Consider the following 20,326-nt stretch of genomic DNA (forward strand, 5'->3'; position numbering starts at 1 on the left):
GATGCTGCTTGGCTTGCTGTGTTCATCCAGCTCTGCACCTTGTTATCACTTAATGCAGGAGAAGGCCATTCAGCCCTTCAAGTCTGCTTAACCATTCACGGCTGATCATCTGACTCAGTGTGCTATTCCCACTTTCTCCCCAAATGTTTTAATGCCTTTAGTGATTAAAAACAATGAAATCTTGAAAATGATTCTTGAAAATGAAATCTTCAATGATTTGGATTCAAAACTTTCCTGTGGCTGAGAATTCCAGAGCTTACCACTCTCTGGTAAAAGAAATTCCACCTCATGTCTGTCCAAAAAGACCTACCCCTTATCCTCCTCCTGTGACCCCTGGTTCTGGACTCTCTGATCATTGAGAGCATTCTTCCTGAATCAACCCTGTTCAATCATGTTAGAATTTTATAGGTTTCTGTGAGATCCCCCACACTCCCATTCTTCTAAAATTTAGTGGATATAGCCTCAACTGATCCAGTCTCTTCCCTATATGTCAGTCCTGCCTACATATGAATCAATACAATAAACACTGTTTGCACTCCCTCCATAGCCAGAACATTCTTTCTCAAGAAAAGAGACCAAAACTGCTCGAATATACTCTAAGGTCCTGTCCGATTGCAGCAAGACAGCCCCACTCCTGTACTCAATCTTCTCGCTATAAAGGCCGACATACCATTTACTGCCTTCGCCACCTGCTGCACCTGCATACTTATTTTCAGCGACTGGTGTGGAAAGACACCCAGGTCTTGTTGCACCCCCTGTTTTCCTTATCCATCACCATTCAGATAATTTGCATGCCTGTTTTTGCTACCAAAGTGGATAACCTAATTTGTCCACATTTTTCTGCATCTGCCATGCATTTGCCCACTCACTCAATTTACATTGGAACGATCAAGTCAACAAGTATCACATCCACGAGCTCCTCCTTATCCACTCTACTTGTTACATCCTCAATAAAGTATTCCAGTAAATTTGTCAAGTACAACTTGCCCTTTACAACGCCATGCTGACTCTATCCAATCTTGTCATCATCTTACAACTGTTCTGCCATTAAACCTTTTGTAATGGACTTCAGGATTTTTCTGACTACTGATGTCGAGTTAACCAGTCTATAATTCATTGCTTTCTCTCTCTGTCTCCCTTTTTAAATAGTAGGGTTATATTAACTACCCTTCAATGCATAGGAATTGTGTCAGAACGTGATCATTAGTGTATCCGCTATTTCCAGAGTCATAGAGTCTTACAGCATCGAAGCATACCTTTTGGTCTGACCGGTCTGTGCCAATATTAATTCTAAACTAGTCCCACCTGTCTGTTCTTGTCCTTCCAAATATTTCTTATTCATGTACTTAACTAAATGTCTGTTAATCATTGTAACTGCACCCTCATCCACCACTGACTCTGGAAGTTCATTTCACATGTGAACCACTCTGTGTTTCTTAAAAGAAAATTGCCTCTTTTTATTTTAATCTCTCTCCTCTGCTCTTAAAAAATATGCATCCTAGTCTTGAAATCCTCCACCCTCGGGAAAAGACATCTGCCATTCACCTTTATCTATACCTCTCATGATTTTATAAACCTCTATAAAGCCACCTCTCAGCTTCCTATGTTTCAGTCAAAAGAAGTCCCAGCCTGCCTAGCCTCTCCCCATAACTCAAACCCTCCATTCCTGGCAACATCTTGGTAAATCTCTGCTGAATCCTCTCCAGGTTAATAACATCCTTCCTACAACAGGGCGACCAGAACTGGACACCAATACTACAGGAGACACCTCACCAACATCCTGTCCAACTCTCAACATAACATTCCAACTCCTATACTCAATGATGTGAACAATAAAGGCAAGCATGCTAAATGCCGCCTTAACCATCCTACCTATATGTGGTGTAAGCTTCAAAGAATATCGTGCCTGAACTCTGAGATCTCTCTGTTCTACAGCATTACCCAAGGCTATTTTAATTGTCTAAGTCCTGTCCTTGTTTATTTTACTGAAATGCAATAACTTGCATTTATCTAAATTAAACTCCATCTGCCACTCATCAGCCCTTTGACCGAATAAATCAACATCTCTGTAATCTTAGATAACATCCTCCACTGCCCACTATATCACCATTTTTGGTGTCATTCGCAAACTTACTAACCATGCCTCCCATAATCTCATTCAGATCATTTATATAAATACAAAAGTGGACCCAGTACTGATCCCTATGAAGCACTGCTGGTCACAGGCCTCTAGTCTGAAAAACAACCCTCCACTACCACACTCTGTCTCCTGCTGTTAAACCAACTTTATATCCAATTGGTAAGCCCACCCTGAATCCCATGTGGTCTAACTTTACTAATTAGCCTACCATGTGGAACCTTGTCAAAGGCCTCAAGTCCAAGTAAACAATGTTTAGAGCCACCTCTTAGATAATATGGGATGTAGATTATCAAGCTCTAGAAATTCATCTGGGAATTTAGTCCCATTGGTTTCCCCAAAACTCTTTCCCTACTGGCATTAATCTCCCTCCTTTTCATTAGGTTCTGTGCTCCTCATATTTGTTGGTCTATTATTTGTATCTTCCTTTTGAGTGGAGCAGTTTTAACAGTTGGTGTGTTCTATTTTCAGAGGAATTCAAAGGTCAAACTGTAGTTGAGTTGATGAAGAAGGAAGGCAGTACCCTGGGGCTCACAGTATCAGGTGGAGTAGACAAGGAAGGGAAACCAAGGGTGTCCAATCTTCGGCCTGGAGGAATTGCTGCGAGGTAACTAAAACTGTTGTGAAATATTACCAAGAGGCTGAAGTGAGAGCACAGTTGAGAAGTGTTTCACTGACTTCATAAAGACCTTGTGCATAATACATTCTAAGATTGATGCTGAGTATTTCCCAAATGTTTCTTTTGCTGAAATTTCTAACATTCTGTCACAGAAATGATAAAAATACATTTGCCGCATAATTGAGCCACCTTTTTGTAAGACTGTCATGAAAACCAGTTATTTTCAGTTTGGAATTTTTTTGCTGATTGGAGAGGTAATCTAATGTAATTGCTTTGGTGACAGATTGCTTGAAATTTTTTTTTTGATCATTTGAAACTTTACTAAGATGTTCTACTTTGACACTTGTGCACTAAATAATTTGGTTTATTAACATAGATTATATATAGCAAAGGACTCAACAAAGCATGTAGTGAAGATAATGTGAATTTAATTTTCACATACACAGTTTTACTCTCCCAGTCTATAACTGATGCAGGCAACTAATTTTTAGAGGTGTTTAAGATAGATTTCTAAAAAATGTGTTAGAATCAGCAAGAGCAGACTGATGAGGACAAAGAGTAGCTAGCAATAAGGAAGCATCTTGGAAATAGTGGGCATAATAAGTTTGAAATTGATAATGGGCTCAAGAGAGAGCATCTTAAACCAGCGTCTTAAAGTTTGGCAAACATAAATGTAAGGAATGTGAAATAAATTGATGGCAACAAACTGATTTCTGTCAGATAGATAATGTTAACCAGCTTGGAATATTTCAGGTGCATATATTTAGTTTTTTTTACAAATCACACTTTGTCGCTAAAACAATTTTTCTTGACCATTGTACCTGAAGAAACAATCAATGTGGTGATAATAGACTAAAGTAATCCTTACAAAATTTGGATGTGGAACATTTATTAATCGAGATTGAGAAAATGTTTTGATACTTCATGTGGAACCAGATCATTTTTTTGTGAGAATTTAATTTAGCGATCATTTAACTTGATTGCTTTTGCGTGCAAAAATATCTTCGATTTTAAATATACTAGGCATTTTGGGACTTTTTAGGAAGAGGTTAAAGGCTTGGATATACTTGACTTTGTGTGTATTGAGGCATGATGCTTGTAGGCTATCTGTTTTGCTGTTCTTTTGCAGAAGTGATCAGTTAAATATTGGAGACTACATCAAATCAGTCAATGGAATCAATTTAACAAAATTCCGGCACGATGAGATCATCAGTCTCCTGAAGAATGTCGGTGAGAGAGTGGTCCTTGAGGTAGAATATGAGCTCCCTCCTGCTTGTAAGTCTCTTAAATCAAAATTAGTATAGTTCACTTAAAAAGCTTGAAGTATTGACAATGTTGCTAATCCACTTGAAATCTAAATGTGGTTATTGCACAGATAGATGTTTTAATTCATCTATTATGCATTTAGTATGAAAGCTGCGGCATAGCCTGCATTATTATTTTAAAATCCTTCTGTAGCATATTTTGATATGATTTGCCAGTCCGTCTTGGTTTATAAAAGGAAGAAGTGCATTTATTGATTTTTGCCCTAACATTTCTCATTCAGTTAATTAAAATGTAGTAGTCACTTTTCATATGTAGATGAACATGGCATTCAATTGTGTGCAATGACAGCTCACTGGGGGCTTTAAATGTGACGTGTGTGTGTAAAAAGCAATGAATACAACTCCAAACCTGACTCAATGACTGCCTAGAGTTGAATTTTCCAAACCAAAATAATTACTTCACTCATGAAGAATTGAGATAAAATCTGATGAAACTATAGTGGGGATTTGGATGCTCATATGTTTGCTTCTGCACAAGCCGTCTGAAACAAGTTATATTAGTCAGTATATGTTTGCTGGGATTAGTTGTTGTAGAATTGAAGAGGCTGCCTTTGTATTCCACTCTAATCCCAGCTTTCCAGAGTGATTGCAATGTGATGCTTCGACTTCAATTATTGTCCTCCCCACACAATCTGGTGGCACCTGCTATTGATGCTGAGGTCTGAGAATCTGTTGCTGAATAGTCATCTGAAGAACTGCTGTCCGTGCCTTGACTTTAAACCAGGTCGTTGTCACTTTGTCACTAGCAAAACTTTTTTTCTGGGTTAGATATCCACCAGTGAGAGGTTTGTATGGGGTGTCCAACTCCCATTCAGCAGCAAAATAGTGCAAGGTGTTGCCAATTGTGCTATTAGCATTTGTTCAATGTTACTTAATGAGGATTCCATTATTGCCCACTCAGCTCATAATCTCATTACAACATTGTCTGGAGTTCAGCTCTTTTGTCCATGTGTGTGCCAATGATGTAGGGCAGAGTGTCTTTGTCATTAAGACAGCATTTGGCCAAGTGGCATTGAGGAGCCAGAGCAAAATTGCAGTTTATGGGAATCAGGAAAATATCTCCACTACATGAGTCCTACAGAGCACAAAAGATGATAGTTGTGATTGTTGGAGGTCCGTCATCTCCGCCCCAGAACACCTCTGCAAGAGCTCCTCAGGATAGTGTCCTGAGCCCACATATCTTTAGCTACTTCATCAATGTCCTTCCTTGCGCCATAAGATCAGAAGTGGAGCTATTTGCTGATGGTTTACACAATGCTCAGCCTCATTTGCGATATCTCAGATCTTTGCCTATATCCAGAGATATCTGGACAGTGTTCTGGCTTCAGTTGATCAGTGGCAAGTAATATTTGCATCTCAAGTGCCAAGCAATGACCATCACCTTTGATGTTCAGTGGCGTTACCACCACTGAGTCACCAAATATCAATGTTATGGGAGTTATAATTGACCAGGAATAGGACTGGACTGGTCATGTCCATGCAATGACTACAGCAGCACTTGGCTGAATAGTTGTTTCTCCAAGAAGCCATGCAGGACAAAGTAGCTCACTTACCTGTTCTAAGGCCTACCGACTTTAATCATTCACTCAATCCACCACCAACATACAGTGGAAGCAGTGTGCATGATCTTCAAAGTACACTGCTGCAATTCACCAAGGGTCTTTGGACAGTACCTTCTGCAGCTGCTACCACCTAGAAGGATAATGGCTGCAGATTTATGGGAACACACCATTCTGATTTGGAATTGTATCGTTATTCCCTCACTGTCACTGGTCAAAATACCGGAGCTGTCTGTCTAACAGCATTGTGGGTTTACCCATACCAGCTGGACCACTGCCTTCTCTAGGGCAATTAGGAATGGACAATAAATGCTGACTTAACCAGCAACACCCACATTCATGAGTGAATATTTTTAAAGAATGCAAAAACCCATTGCTGCAGTTGTGGGCTTTGAATCATGATTTATTTCCTCAAATCTTGAATCATTTTCAAAACTATAGTCCACCGACTAATTACCAGCTGAAGGGTGCTGCACATTTTCTGATGCCACAGCATTGTGACAGTCAGTATTGTGGGTGTTCTTAATTCCAGCATTGCAGCTGGCAATTATTGTGGGGCTCCCTTCTGACATCCTTGATATGGGTATGGAAGAAATGCCAAGGAGAACCGTTTTCTTTTTATCAATTACTTTAAATCCTCCAGTTGCCTGAAACAACTTTTCAATCAATGCATCACTTTGTTGGATTGCCGCCTTGTTGCTAAGTATGTAGTAGTAGCAGGCAATTCACTCACGGCACACATGCCTGAAAATCAAAGACAGTGTATGAATCGAAGACAGCTAGAGGTTCTTTTCCAAATGATTGGCCTTGATTTTGGTCTACATAGTTGCATGGAATCCATTTCCTAGCGATTTTGAGTGACAAGCTCTTTAATTTTCTTCTAGCTACTCAAGGCTCGGGGATTATTCTCAAAACTGTGGAAGTAACTTTGCACAAAGAAGGAAATACCTTTGGATTTGTGATTCGAGGTAAGAATATCTATGTGCTTAATCATAGAATCAGAAACCCAACAGACCATTTGAACCATCAAGTCTACACTAACCCTCTGAAGAGCATCCCACTCAGACCTATGCCATTCCCAGAACCCTCATTTCCCCCGGCTATTCCACCTAACCAGCAGAGACTGGAAACTATGGGCAATTTAGCATGCCCAATCACCTTAGCTGCACATCTTTGAACTGTGGGAGGAAACCAGAGCTCCCGGAGGAAGCCCATATGAGCATGAGGAGATTATGCAACCTCCAAACAGACAGTCATCTGAGGGTGGAATGGAACCTGGGCCCCTGGTGCTGAGAGACAGCAGTGCTAACCACTGAGCCACCGTGCCGCCCAGCACAATGGCATTTTGTAGTTTTTATTTCAGCTTGAGCCTGTTGTTTCAATCGGTAGACGTAATCGCTTATTTTCTTTGTGTATCATCTATGCATAATGGAACCATTTTTTTTTGCTCCTTATTTCTAGTCACTGTTAATATGCCATCCGATTCTTGATACAAAATGCATGTGGTAAGAAATATAGATTTGTATCTGTGCAACAGCATCCCCAACCTCAAGATGTCCCAGAGCACTTTATAAGCATGCAGCACTTCTGATTGTAGGCACATGGTTACTTGAGACATGTCACTACAAAATTGTACAAAATAATCTCTCTCAAACAGGAACATAGAAGTGACCATATAATCTGGGTTTGTGATGTTGATTTGAGGAATAAATATTGATCAGGCCGCCAGGGTGACTGCACTGCTGTTGTTTGAAATTAGGGCGATTGGATGTTTAAAATCCACCGAAGAGACCATTAGTGCAGAAGTCACTCACTACTGAACTGAAATATCAGCCTAGATTTCTGCGCACAAAACCTGAGTGGGACTTGAACCCACGACCTTTTGACTCAGCTGAATAGAATATGTTTCACTTAACAGTATTAAGAGGGTATGTGGTTCAAATTGTATCACCATTTGATGTTCTTTCTATTTATAGATTCCACATTCTAAAATCCTTTGTCATTAAAATAAACTGAATTATTTAGTCTTTTTCTTCCAAGTGGCCTTCAGTGTATAATTTGTTGAACATGATACCAGCCTCAGATAAGTTACTGTGAAAATAGGACGTCTGAATTTTACTTCTTTCCTGTAGGATTTGCTGGTGCACCATATTACGTCCATGATTTGGCATGACTTCTGGTGTCTATACTCCACTCAGCACTGAATGAGGCTGTTACCTTGACAACACATTTTTTAAAAAATCAGTATTTTGAGTTGTGATGCCAGGAAAACCAGATGGAGCTGACACAATTCAATTTCATTAAAATATCATAGTGTGATCGAGCTGGGGCAAGAGTCAGTACATATCTAGAAAATAAGTATCTTTGTGTTACTTAAAGCTGTCATTGGTGCTGCAGATATAAAACATCATTATGTTATGGGTTTCATAGAGTCATGTAACTGCAGTGTGATTCTTGTAGATCTGTTTAGTTCATGTCAGTTCAGTGATACCACTGAAGTGGAATATCTACACAATTTAGCGACACTCACTGAATTAAATTCAGAAATGAGAACCCCGGTTGCGTTTCCTGTCTGAAGCCTGGAACGCTAAGGCCAGTTATTGGGCTTTCTTTATCACTTCGAATGAAATCTCTCCTCTGAATACAGGCAGTGAGATGAACTTGGTCAGGTAGAGCCAAGCCTGTTCTGAATTTTGGATTTACTAATGGAACATGAACCATGAAGTACAGTGTTCATTAAACAGCATTATGACTACAGTGTGCAGTTAGGGCTCGCCATTTGTCCTCCATGTTTGTACAGCAAACCACCTGGGTGCCATTGTATAATTTGAAATAAGTTTGCTAATAGCATATGCATTTTACTTGAGGGCAGATTTTGACCTTGTGTTATCTCGCAAACTTGGTAGGCCCCACAGCCCATTGATCCTACCATGCCATTGCATCAGATCATGCTGATCAGCTACCTTGATGCTATCCCCTCTTCCCTTGATGTCATTATTCTCCTGAAATCCACTGATTGAGCATGTTCACGACTGCATTATTTGAACATCCACTGTGCTCTGCAGGAGAGAATTTTCAAGATTCGCTACACTCGAAGTAAAAAAATTCCAAAACATATCTTGTCTGTTCAAGCATAGTAAAGCCACCCTTCTCCCTTTGATAGCTTTAACAAGCATATGATTTTAACCGAGCTGCTGTAAGCTTTATATTCTTAACCCATACGTCCAAATGCTAAGTGCAGCAAGGCCAATAAATCTTGTTTTGGCTTTCCCTGATGCACACTCGCACCCTTTCCAGAAGGAAGTTCAAATGTAATCATTGATCATAGTCAGAAGTGAGGGCTACCTTTTTCTCCCATCCTGAAGTGCTGAAGAGCGTTGCTGGCTTCCTTATCGCCTTGCCTCAGATCAATTCACCTTGTACAGATTGGATTAGCCTTGGGGGCGTCTCTATTGGTGCTGCTCAATTCTACACTTAGCTGTAGGTATATCACTTCGTATTGTTTCATATTTTATGTGTTTATTTACCACAGGAGGAGCACATGAAGACAGAAATAGATCCCGCCCGATTGTAATAACCTATGTCAGAGCTGGAGGACCAGCTGACAGGTACAGTTATAAAATAGAACATCATGATCATACTTGAAATCAGGTAGCCTTTACATAGCCCGTTAGTCGACTGCAAGCTTTGTGGGCCATTATAACCACACTGCCTGTTGCCAATCATCGTTCCCCTTATGTGTTATTTATTAGTTGTAAAGATATATTGCATTCATAATTTATCTATGAGTACATTATAAAACAAATCAAATTGAACATTATAGGAGATTAAATGAAAAAAATACATTTCCCAGTTGAGCACTTTGCTCTCTTAAGTGCCTCCATGCAAATGAAAATTCAGATAATTTACTAATTGTGACAAGCTAATCACAATCCAATGGAAGCTCCAGAAATTCTCAAAGTGAACTGACTCTCATGATATCCTGATAGAAACTACTATTTTATTTGTAAAAATGTACTTTATTCATAAATAATCTGTAAGTACATTACAAAACAATTTAAAATGGAGATTGTAGAAAATGCAAAAATCATGTTTTTTTTCTAATCTTAGCTTTGCACTTTGGGGTGCCACTATCCGAATCTAAAATTAGAGCATTTATGAAATACGACCAGAGCTACATCATTCTAATGTAAGCTTCTGTACATGACAGATCCTCTGCATATCACAAAACAAAGGCCTTGAACAATGTCCTTTCTTCACTCTGTCTTGGCAGTGGCTGCTCCAGCTTTTAGTGCATCCCTCAGCAGATAGACCTAGATCATGGAATATACTAGTCTGCAACACTCAGTTAAGAGTAACTTTTTGCACTGCAAGATCATTAAATTTCAAACAGAACAAAGACTGGGTCTTTCACAGAGTTGATGGTCTTTCAGGTGCAGGTGGTGTTTGCCAAGGAGGCATTCTGCGGATTACTTTATAACAAAGTGTGGAGCTGGATGAACACAGCAGGCCAAGCAGCATCTCAGGAGCACAAAAGCTGACGTTTCGGGCCTCGACCCTTCATCAGCTGTAATGAAGGGTCTAGGCCTGAAACGTCAGCTTTTGTGCTCCTGAGATGCTGCTTGGCCTGCTGTGTTCATCCAGCTCCACACTTTGTTATCTTGGATTCTCCAGCATCTGCAGTTCCCATTATCACTGCAGATTACGTTAGTTGTTTGTTCAGGGAGCCATCCAAAAAGAATGACCTTCTGATTTCCCTGAAGGGCATCAAAGATGTTACATGGTGACCACTGCCTGATGGCTTGTGGCCAGAAGAATTTTTCTGTAGAAACGTTTCTATGAGGGACATGTGTTATGGAGCATTACATGGTAATATGGATCAACCCATTGTTCACAACCTGGGTCTGCTAGAACTTAGGCACAGAGTGACTCTTAGTGTTTGCGTACCAAGGGTCTGCTCGTGGTTTGATGCAGCCGCTCAGAAATGAGGCCATCAGAATGAGGGTGACCTGCTCTTAAACATTGTTTCTTAATATTGTACATTGTTTTTCTGTTTCCAGTTCATTGTTTTAGTAAACAGTACACAACTGATGAGACTTGAAACATTTATTCCATTATAGAAAACAAGAGTGTAAAATCATAAGCTGAGGATCTGGTTAAAAAAAATGTAATTGCAAGTGTACCACATCCAATACTGAGTCATATCTCTGTTTGTGATTTAATGATTTTGAATATCTATCAGTCTTACCTTTCTACGTACGTTTATATTTTTGTAAAGATGTTAAAACTATAAAGACATGCTTTATAATGGATCTATGTGAATGACCCAAAGCTACTGTCTTGATTTCTGACACTTGAACATTAGCGAAAATGAAGTGTTCATGATTTTGCACTTGTATGACACAAATCTGTGGTACACTTTGAGTGAGGGTTTGATTTGTGTCTGAAGTCAGTTTCCGCTGTTGTCCTTATTCCTAATCTAAGAAATTGTTTGAAAGTAAAACATTGAAAATGTCACCTAATAGTTGATGTAAACCTTTAAATGAACTGAATAAGTATTTATGATATTAAAGAAATGATTAGATGAGGCTAATCTCACTAAAATCTTCCGATGACATGTTTTTAAAAATGAAGGAATGTGAACATTTTGGAAAGCTACATTTTGACTGTTTCCACCCTCCACGTGTCCAATTTTTAAAAAAAATCAGAGGATGTAGGTTTCACTGGTGGGGCCAGTATTTATTGCTCATTTCTGGATGTTCTTGAGAACACTTCTGCACTCATCCAGGCACTAGGGAGTATTCCATCACATTCCTGACTTTTGACTTCTAGATGGTGGATATACTTTGGAGAGTCAGGAGGTGAGTTACCTGCAGGTTTCCTAGTGCCTAACTTGTCCTTGTAGCCACTGCATTTATAGGGTCTAGCCCAGTCTAGTTTCTGGGAAATGTGACCTCTAGTACATTGATAATGTGGGACAAAAGCAAAGTTGCTGGAAAAGCCCAGCAGGTGCTGTCACACCTGCTGGGCTTTTCCAGCAACTTTGTTTTAGTTCATGATTTACAGCATCCGCAGTTCTTTCATTTTTTTATATTGCTAATGTGGGATTCAGTGATGGTAATGTCATTAAATGTCAAAGGTTAGATTCTTTCTTGTTGGAGATGACATTTGTGTGGTACGCGTGTTATTTGTCACTTCTCAGCCCAAAGTGAGGTTGCATTTCTGAGCAGATACCAATGTAAGAACATTTTAAAATTTAAGGTATTTTACTAAGATTCAAACTGTTTTTATTGCCAATTTCTTGTAGCTAGTGCCCTAAGTGCCATTAATAGTGATAGGTTAGAGAGATTGTGGCATAATTCTGACGTCATTGGACCCGCGACCCAGACTCGTATCTTGGAGACACAAGTTCAAATCCCACCATGATTGTACAGCTGGATGTACAATTGATAATTAAGAATTCATTTGATTGATGAAAATCTGGAATAAAAGCTAGACTTTGTATTGATGCTATTGAAAGTATCATTAGTTGATATAAAAATACCCAACTGGTGCATTTAATGTCCTTTTACAGAAAGCATTTGACATGCGACTTGAGGCTCTTGGCAATGTGATTGACTGCCTCTTAGCTGTCTTCTGCACTGGCTGAGGAAGCCCTCCGTTCAAGAACAGTTCGGAATGGGCAACAAGTCCTATATATAAAAAAGGAAAAAAGTAATAGAAAGAATAATGATGTATAATCAAATGATAACCTAAAGCTAATTAATGAGAACTGCTCTTGTTGAATTATCATAAAACAATCTCAGCTTCATAAGTGCTCCTGAGATGCTGCTGGACCTGCTGTGTTCATCCAGCCTCACATTTTATTATCTTGGAATCTCCAGCATCTGCAGTTCCCATTATCTCTCAGCTTCATATTGAACTTGTTACAAGTGAACCACCCAGCCAATCAATTTATTTACAAGAAAGTCTCTATCTTATGAATAACAGCCTGAATTCAGAAGCTAGCCAGATGTATTTTCCTATTCAGACCGTAACACTGTTATTAACTGTTGTAACTAATGACTTTGACTTGTGATATGATTTACTTTATTCTCTAGAGAAGGCACAATAAAAGTTGGCGACAGGCTGTTGAGTGTTGATGGAATACGGTTACATGGAACAACGCATACAGAAGCTATGAGCATTCTCAAACAGTGTGGACAAGAGGCAACATTAATAATCGAATATGATGTGTCTGTCATGGGTATGTTGAGTTTTGAAGATGTCCTTGAACTCATTTTAACACAAAAGACCTTGAGCTCTTAAACCACTTTGCCTTTTTTCAATACAAAGTGTTGTTTCATCTCAGCTGTGCCCAAATGTGTTCCATTAGGAATTACCAAGTGTAACAGTTTCATTTTTGGGTTCATTCTGAGGTGAACTATTTTTGGTTCCCTCTCTTGAGATTGCAGGTAAATCTATCCATTCTCTTTACTGCACTTAGGTTTTATTCAAATAATTGTCCTAGATGAGACTGTAATACATTTAAGATAATTGTAATTTACAAAAGCGTTTGTATTATTTAACAACTATCATTATTTACCTGACAATTGCACCTATTGGTTACCTTTTGAACGAGTGTAGTTATTCTATAATTGAAAAATAATTGCATGCTTCTACATACATAATTCATATGTTAATACTTAATGTAGTCCAAAAGTTGCCCTTCACTTTGACCCTGTAAACTTCACCTTTATTTATTGTTCCCAAAGTTTGGAACTGATTTAAGTTTATTTGCACCTTTCTTGTTTCTCTGTATCGCACAGATGGTTTTGTTTACTGTGTCATTTAGTTTTAAAAGTTTATAATCTCTCTTTACAGATCACTATCTATTCTTGTCTTAAAACTGCCAGTGGCAGTCTGGCCTTCTATTATTATATTCAAGGCCCGTTGCTGCATGGTAACACAGAACCTTCACATTGTGTCATTTTGCTTTTTGATTTGTTAGATTCAGTAGCAAATGCTTCAGGCCCACTGATGGTGGAGGTGGCCAAGACCCCTGGTTCCAGCTTGGGCATTGCTTTAACTACCTCACTGTATTGTAACAAGCAAGTCATAGTCATAGACAAAATAAAAGCTGCCAGTATTGCAGATAGGTAAGTACTTGGGCTTGATCAGCACTGTTCCAAATCACTTCATTATTTTATGTATTTCCAAATAGAATTCTTTGTGATGTAATGTATGTATGGTTTGATTATAAATATAACAGTTGGTGTAGGTAAAGTTCTGAATCAAGATTTTAAACTATCAATCTGAAATTAGGCTCAAAAGTTCTCTATTATTTCATCCTTCTGTTGCAAATACTTGACTAAAACAGTATTGCAGGGTTTTTTTTGGATGGAGAAAGTAGTCATATAACTGGCTTGTGTGAAGTTTAATGTGATCATCTGTGTCTGTCCCCGAAAGCCTAGGTTATATGCAAGACTTTTTACATGATTATTACTCCATCTTGCCATGCTGCTGTGTTTAGTGTGAGGCCAACAGTAGGCTTTAAGGTGAACTTTCCATTGTCCATGTAGCCTTTAGGAATTTTGAATCAAGAAAGTTGACCAAAGAAGAGACAATTCCATCGACTAGGCGTGCAAATATAAGATTATTAATAAGATGCAGCTGTATTTTAAAATTGCGTTGAAATATTCAACTGAAATAGTGTGAAGCAGATTTTACTCAAAATAGGCCCTGCAAGCTATAGCTTGGTGAATCTGGAGCCTCTTTCCCATGAATCCACTTCTTCAATAAAGCTTCAGTCATCCTTCTTATATCTACTCCTTTGTCTCAATTTTGTTTTACTTTATATCTCTTGGGTGTTTAACATCCAGTGCACATTGAAACTTCTTCGATGTTAAAAGTGCAATATGGGTGTGTGCATGCGCCATTGAATTTGTCTAACCCCCCAAAAAATGCATCTTTCAGAAAATTTTATCAATATACTTTGAAACTATGCAAGTATTGATGTGTAATTTACATACATGCTCCCATGCAGGCCATCATTGAGCAGATTGCTCAAAATGAAGCTCACATGTTTGGACCACTGGAAGTGAGTGGGCTGTGATATACCACACATCATTGTAATGTGCTGCAGAGTACACAACATTGCCCTTTTATAAAAAAATCTGTTGCTGCTTCCAATTTGGAACATGCATCATTGCATTCCTCAAGTTAAACTTTTCTCTGTTTCATTAAATGAAACATTTTTTTTGTTTCCTTTGGGTATGATGTTATGTGATACCTTGGATGAGTTGAACTGTGTTTTCTAAACAAAAAAAACTATCCTTTTACTCTAATTATTCCCACCTGCCACAGCACAACATGTTGGACTCCTGTGGCCTTGAGCTCCTGGCAGTTTATGGCCGGGCTTTCATGAAAGCCCATATGGATGCTATCTTGAAAGCCACATGCTGAGTCACCTTGCCGAAGTTGCTAATGTCACCATGACACATGCTGCACACTTGCTGAGAGCTTTGTAAAGCAGACATCAGGATATACAGAGACAAGCCAGATTTAGGCTGATTGAACTGTGCAGTATGCTCTGCAATTCTCTGATCCCAACAGTGCCAGAGGTCTTTTTCTTGCTTGACCCTAAGGTTGCATTAGTTAAGCATTCTCAGTGACTGTGCTCCTACCCCCCTGTTATGGGCCTTGAGGGTTGCCAGAACAAGTGTCAGTGCGATGTCCTTGGCATGACCTTGTGGATGAGATAAGGTTGCTGGCAGAGGGAATGTTGTGCAGCAGAGCTCTCCTGGAAGGTCCTGAGATTAATGGTACTTTTTGGGGTGCCTGGTTGGTGCTGCTTCTTCCTGTGGATACCCAATGACACCTGTCTGTCACCTGAGATGAAGGTGCACCTGGTTGAAGGCCAACATGCCTTGACCCCTCTTAATTGCTATTGGTGCACTGCCACATATCCAGAAGCCACTGAATGCTCCACTAGAGCTGGATTTTGAAGGGAGTTTCCATCTTCTCCACGGAATCAACCAAACCCTACAATACCTGAGCCATAATGGTGAGCAGAACTTGGACAGACTCCTCCAGCCTCTATTCTGGTTTACTGAGGGCCTCTGCCTGCTCTGTCTAATGGTTCCCTGTCTGTCTCTGCATCTCCAACATGTCACTTATCCATAAGCACAAAAACTTATCATCTGCATGGGGCTGAGCAAGTGTCTGATCTCCAGCAGTTCCTCCAAGTCTCTGAGTCCTTGTGCCTTCCTGCCCCCACAGGCGGTTTGATGGAGGTCAGCAACGAGTTCATTGTCTTCACTGGCCGAGAGCACTGCCTTCTGCAGGCAAAGAGAAGGAGTGCACAATGGGTACCTGAGCATTTAATGAGCCTGCACAATCCCACCAAGCCCTGAGCCCTCCCCAATAAGTAATTAGCAAACTCTCCTGCAGTTGGTAGAACATTGACAATGTGAGGTGTTTGTTGCCCCTTAGTACATGTATTCCATCTGGAGCTGAGGTTTGTACACAGTTGTCCTGTCTGATACGCCACTGCACTGGCAAAGAGCAAAAAATGCCTGTATTAGTGTCAATTGGCAGAGAGTAGATTGTTCCACCTAACCCAGCAGAATGCAGGATGTCATTAAATCTGTTCCCACACTGGATTCTAGTTCTCTTGTGAGGGACTTGGGTGTTTACCTTCCCTGCTATCTCAACTCCATCAGTAATCGGGTAATCTTGACTGGCCACTCAATAGAATTTCCAACTTCGAACTTAGGCAAAATCTTCCATTTTGGAGTATATGGCTTATATTGTAGACTCAAGCCATCCATATTGCTGGTTCATTTTCAGTGTCTTTCATGTTTGATTTGCAAAAGTTTATCCATATTACATTAAATCTGACACACAAATTATTCCAAATGAACAATCCAATGTAAGAAAAACAAATTTAACCCCTCCAATAATTACTACAATAGCCACATCTGCAATCGTTTATTCAGCTGGAATTTGATGTGTACTATAGGAAGACATTATACTTTATTGCAAAAATATTTTTAACAATATTCCACCTGAAATATGAATATATTTCAGTCTGATTTGTAAATTGTGAATAGTACTCAGTGTTGGAATACCTCTAATTTTGTGGTAATTATATTTGGAAAGATTGTAATGTTAAATACTCGATGTTGTGCTATTATCAACTGGCATTGAAGTTTACTTCACTCTTTTAAATTATTCGTTGAGAGCCTACATCTCATGCAGTACTTACAGTCATGTTCTAGCAGGCTGCACTTTGCAATGATGTGGCTGCAATTCTTCACACAACAAACTCCCAGGTAAAGTTAAGGAGCTGGGGGTCGAACTTCCTGATGCTAGCCACTCCCAGAGTAATAGGGAACAAGAAGACGAGGAGAAAATTATTATGTTGTATATCTGTTGTAATTTTATCAAGTGTTCTGATTTCATGAGTTCTTAATTTTACTGTTACATTGAGTACATCTTAGATAGCGGTCAACTGATTGGCATTAAGCCTAATGCAATTTTGACTGTTAGTAATGTAAGTTACATTTTCACTTGAAGCTTCCTTTTACAATTGAAGAATTGCTAAAGCATGTTTAATGCTTTTCCTTGCTATTTTTGATGTTAAAGTTATTTCTGTCACCTAAAAGGTTTGTGTATTCACAGATGTGGAGCTTTGCATGTTGGGGATCACATACTTTCGATTGATGGCACCAGCATGGAGTATTGCACATTAGCTGAGGCAACTCAGCTTTTAGCCAGTACCTCTGAACATGTCAAGCTAGAACTGCTTCCTTACCATCAAACACGACTTGCTTTGAAGGGACCAGAACACGGTAAGTAAGTGAATACTTTGCCTGGAGAGAACAGGAGGAGAAGTTGACAGCTCAAGTGCACATAATAACAAGTGACAGTTGAAATAAAACTTTCAGTTAGCACATTTCTTCCTGTCTGGCTTGAGGTGATTATCTGATTACTGGTTTTGATGTCCGTTTATGTGCCATTTAGTTTACAGCATTGCAATAGATCACAGGCTTGGCTCTGCCAGATAAAAATCATTCTATAAACAGGATTTTTTTTCCAAGAGCAGAGCTTCATCAGTACCTCTGGAAGCAATGCACCTCATGCCGTACAAAGGCCACTATTTTCCTTAGTAAGGTATATCTGTACAAGTCAGTTTGCGCTTATTGTCAAAGCTCCTTCAGTCTTGAGAAAATATGTAATCAGGTTTGAAGCTGCAAAAAGATAGGTCCAGATTAGGATTTGGGGGGGGTGGGGGGGGGTGAAAAAACTATCTCTCATCCCTACCCTAGCCTCACTGTTGATCATAATGGCTCAATGTGTAATTTTAGGAAGTTAGTGATCGTATCTCTATTATTACATACTGTCATTAATTATTAGACAAGGTCAAATGTAGTCTAGCCAGTTCCAAGAACTTATGATATTGCCTTAATAAATGATATATTGCAAGTAATTTCTATGCTTTATGCACTTTCAAATTCTTCACCTGTCTGTTTTCACTTCTGTTAATTTTTTGCTGAATACAGTTTTGTTAGCCTGTTAATAACTGTCAATATTAGGAGCTTTTTTTGCTTTGAATCCCAGGAAGCTATAGTTTTCTGGTTTGAGCAGACTCTTACTAATTAAGAGGGATGTCCAACAGCTTTACATAAAAGTTGACATGCATGTCTATAAGACTGTTTGATATGTGCAAGATTGCAGGGTTTTTTTTGATACAAATGATCCTGTATTGTCCCTGTGCTTTGAAATGTTATGGGTGTACCGTAGATCATTGGGGATCATGTGATTGAGATCTCCCTTGGGAAAGCAAGTCTGTCATACAAATGTAACATCAGTTTGGGTCTAGCACTGCATTGATAAAATGTACTAATATAAATACAGTTAGGAACCAATGGCAGTCCAGATCAATTAATGTCATGCACTTTTGTAAAGAGCTCAGTTTAAATTTTAACAAAAAGACAAGGGAAATTTAATTGACAGTTTGGAATCTACTTGTATCAGCAGGTTAATTAAAGAAAAGCAGAACTTCGCTTCCTGTTATTGAGGAATTTCAAACCAATAGAAACGTGTATTTTAAAAGTTGCAGTAAGAGTCGACAAGACATGCCAAAATCTACTTTTTAAACAGATTATTTTCCAGAATTTGCATTTTTGATATGGGTAAATCTTGCGATGCCTATACATTTGATTATTCAAGATTTTTTCAGCCTGCTGAGATTATATTGTATCTCTAACATAGAAGTTTAAGATGATCACTTTTGACAATTGAGATTCTTGTTGGATTTCTATCTTCATTTAATAGCCATTCTGATATGAGGTTTATACCTTTTGATTCAAACTTCAATGAAGTACAATTGTGAAGAACAAGGGTTTTTGATTTATCATATGACAGTTGATGACCTGGGATAAATCTAAAAGTGCAGTTTTGGAAAGTTCATTTTCTTTCACAGTTGTTTTGAAAATATAAGAACAGATTTACTGAAGTGATGCTCAAAAAGATTGTGGGCCAGAGTTGACGCTGCATTGTGGTCATCTTATCTCTGGCCTTGCTCATTCAGAGTGTGACTCTCAGTTCATCGTATAGAATCATTTAAATGGTGCTATTGATGTAGTCAACACATGAAAGAGTGTAGACATTTTATTTGCTTGATGTAACTGAAACCGAGAGGTTATGGAAAACAATGGGTATATTTTTCTCTCTGTAAAGTGCATCAGAATGTTAATGTGATGAGTAGCTGAGCAAGATCAGCTGTAAGAAGAAGCAGATGAAAAAAAATGTTATTTTTCGGAGCTATGATGCATCTTGCTCCATGACAAAAGGGGTGAGAGAAAATGCTCAATGTACTCTCTCTAAGGGGCGTTTGCAATTAAATCCTGCAATCTCACCAATGTGGGAATTGACAAGGAAAGAAAATTTAATTCTCCCAATGGAGGCGGAGTCTAGAATCCCTACAGTGTGGAAGCAGGCCATTCAGCCCATCAAGTCCACACTAACCCTCTGAAGAGCATCCTATTCAGAACCACTCCTCTACCCCTTCCCTTTAACTCTGCACTTCCCACGTCTAACCCACCTAGCCTACACATTCCTGGACACTATGGGTAATTTAGCATGGCCAGTCCACCTAACCTCCACATCTTTGGACTGTGGGAGGAAACCAGACCACCAGGAGGAAACCCACGCACACATGGGATGAATGAGTATCAGAGATAATGGGAACTGCAGATGCTGGAGAATTCCAAGATAATAAAATGTGAGGCTGGATGAACACAGCAGGCCAAGCAGCATCTCAGGAGCACAAAAGCTGACGTTTCGGGCCTAGACCCTTCATCAGAGAGGGGGATGGGGAGAGGGAACTGGAATAAATAGGGAGAGAGGGGGAGTCGGACCGAAGATGGAGAGAAAAGAAGATAGGTGGAGAGGAGAGTATAGGTGGGGAGGTAGGGAGGGGATACAACAGTCCAGGGAAGACGGACAGGTCAAGGAGGTGGGATGAGGTTAGTAGGTAGATGGGGGTGCGGCTTGGGGTGGGAGGAAGGGATGGGTGAGAGGAAGAACAGGTTTGGGAGGCAGAGACAGGTTGGACTGGTTTTGGGATGCAGTGGGTTGGGGGGGAAGAGCAGGGCTGGTAGTGTGGTGCAGTGGGGGGAGGGGACGAACTGGGCTGGTT

The 20,326-nt window shown here is 39.5% G+C and overlaps 1 protein-coding gene across 8 annotated transcripts in view; it reads left to right on the top strand.

Annotated features, from left to right (window-relative positions):
* The window catches only part of grip1 (glutamate receptor interacting protein 1), a 384,971-nt gene that overhangs the window by 273,923 nt on the left and 90,722 nt on the right, over positions 1–20,326 (top strand). For all 8 annotated transcript variants that reach the window (XM_048549316.2, XM_048549318.2, XM_048549314.2 and 5 more), the window contains 7 exons: positions 2,609–2,744; positions 3,886–4,031; positions 6,525–6,608; positions 9,173–9,248; positions 12,741–12,886; positions 13,631–13,778; positions 17,305–17,474. In XM_048549316.2, coding sequence (XP_048405273.1) covers positions 2,609–2,744; positions 3,886–4,031; positions 6,525–6,608; positions 9,173–9,248; positions 12,741–12,886; positions 13,631–13,778; positions 17,305–17,474 — 906 coding nt within the window. The remainder of the gene's footprint in view (positions 1–2,608; positions 2,745–3,885; positions 4,032–6,524; positions 6,609–9,172; positions 9,249–12,740; positions 12,887–13,630; positions 13,779–17,304; positions 17,475–20,326) is intronic.

Source organism: Stegostoma tigrinum, chromosome 18 (genome assembly GCF_030684315.1).
Source record: "Stegostoma tigrinum isolate sSteTig4 chromosome 18, sSteTig4.hap1, whole genome shotgun sequence".
NCBI classification, from domain to species: domain Eukaryota; kingdom Metazoa; phylum Chordata; class Chondrichthyes; order Orectolobiformes; family Stegostomatidae; genus Stegostoma; species Stegostoma tigrinum.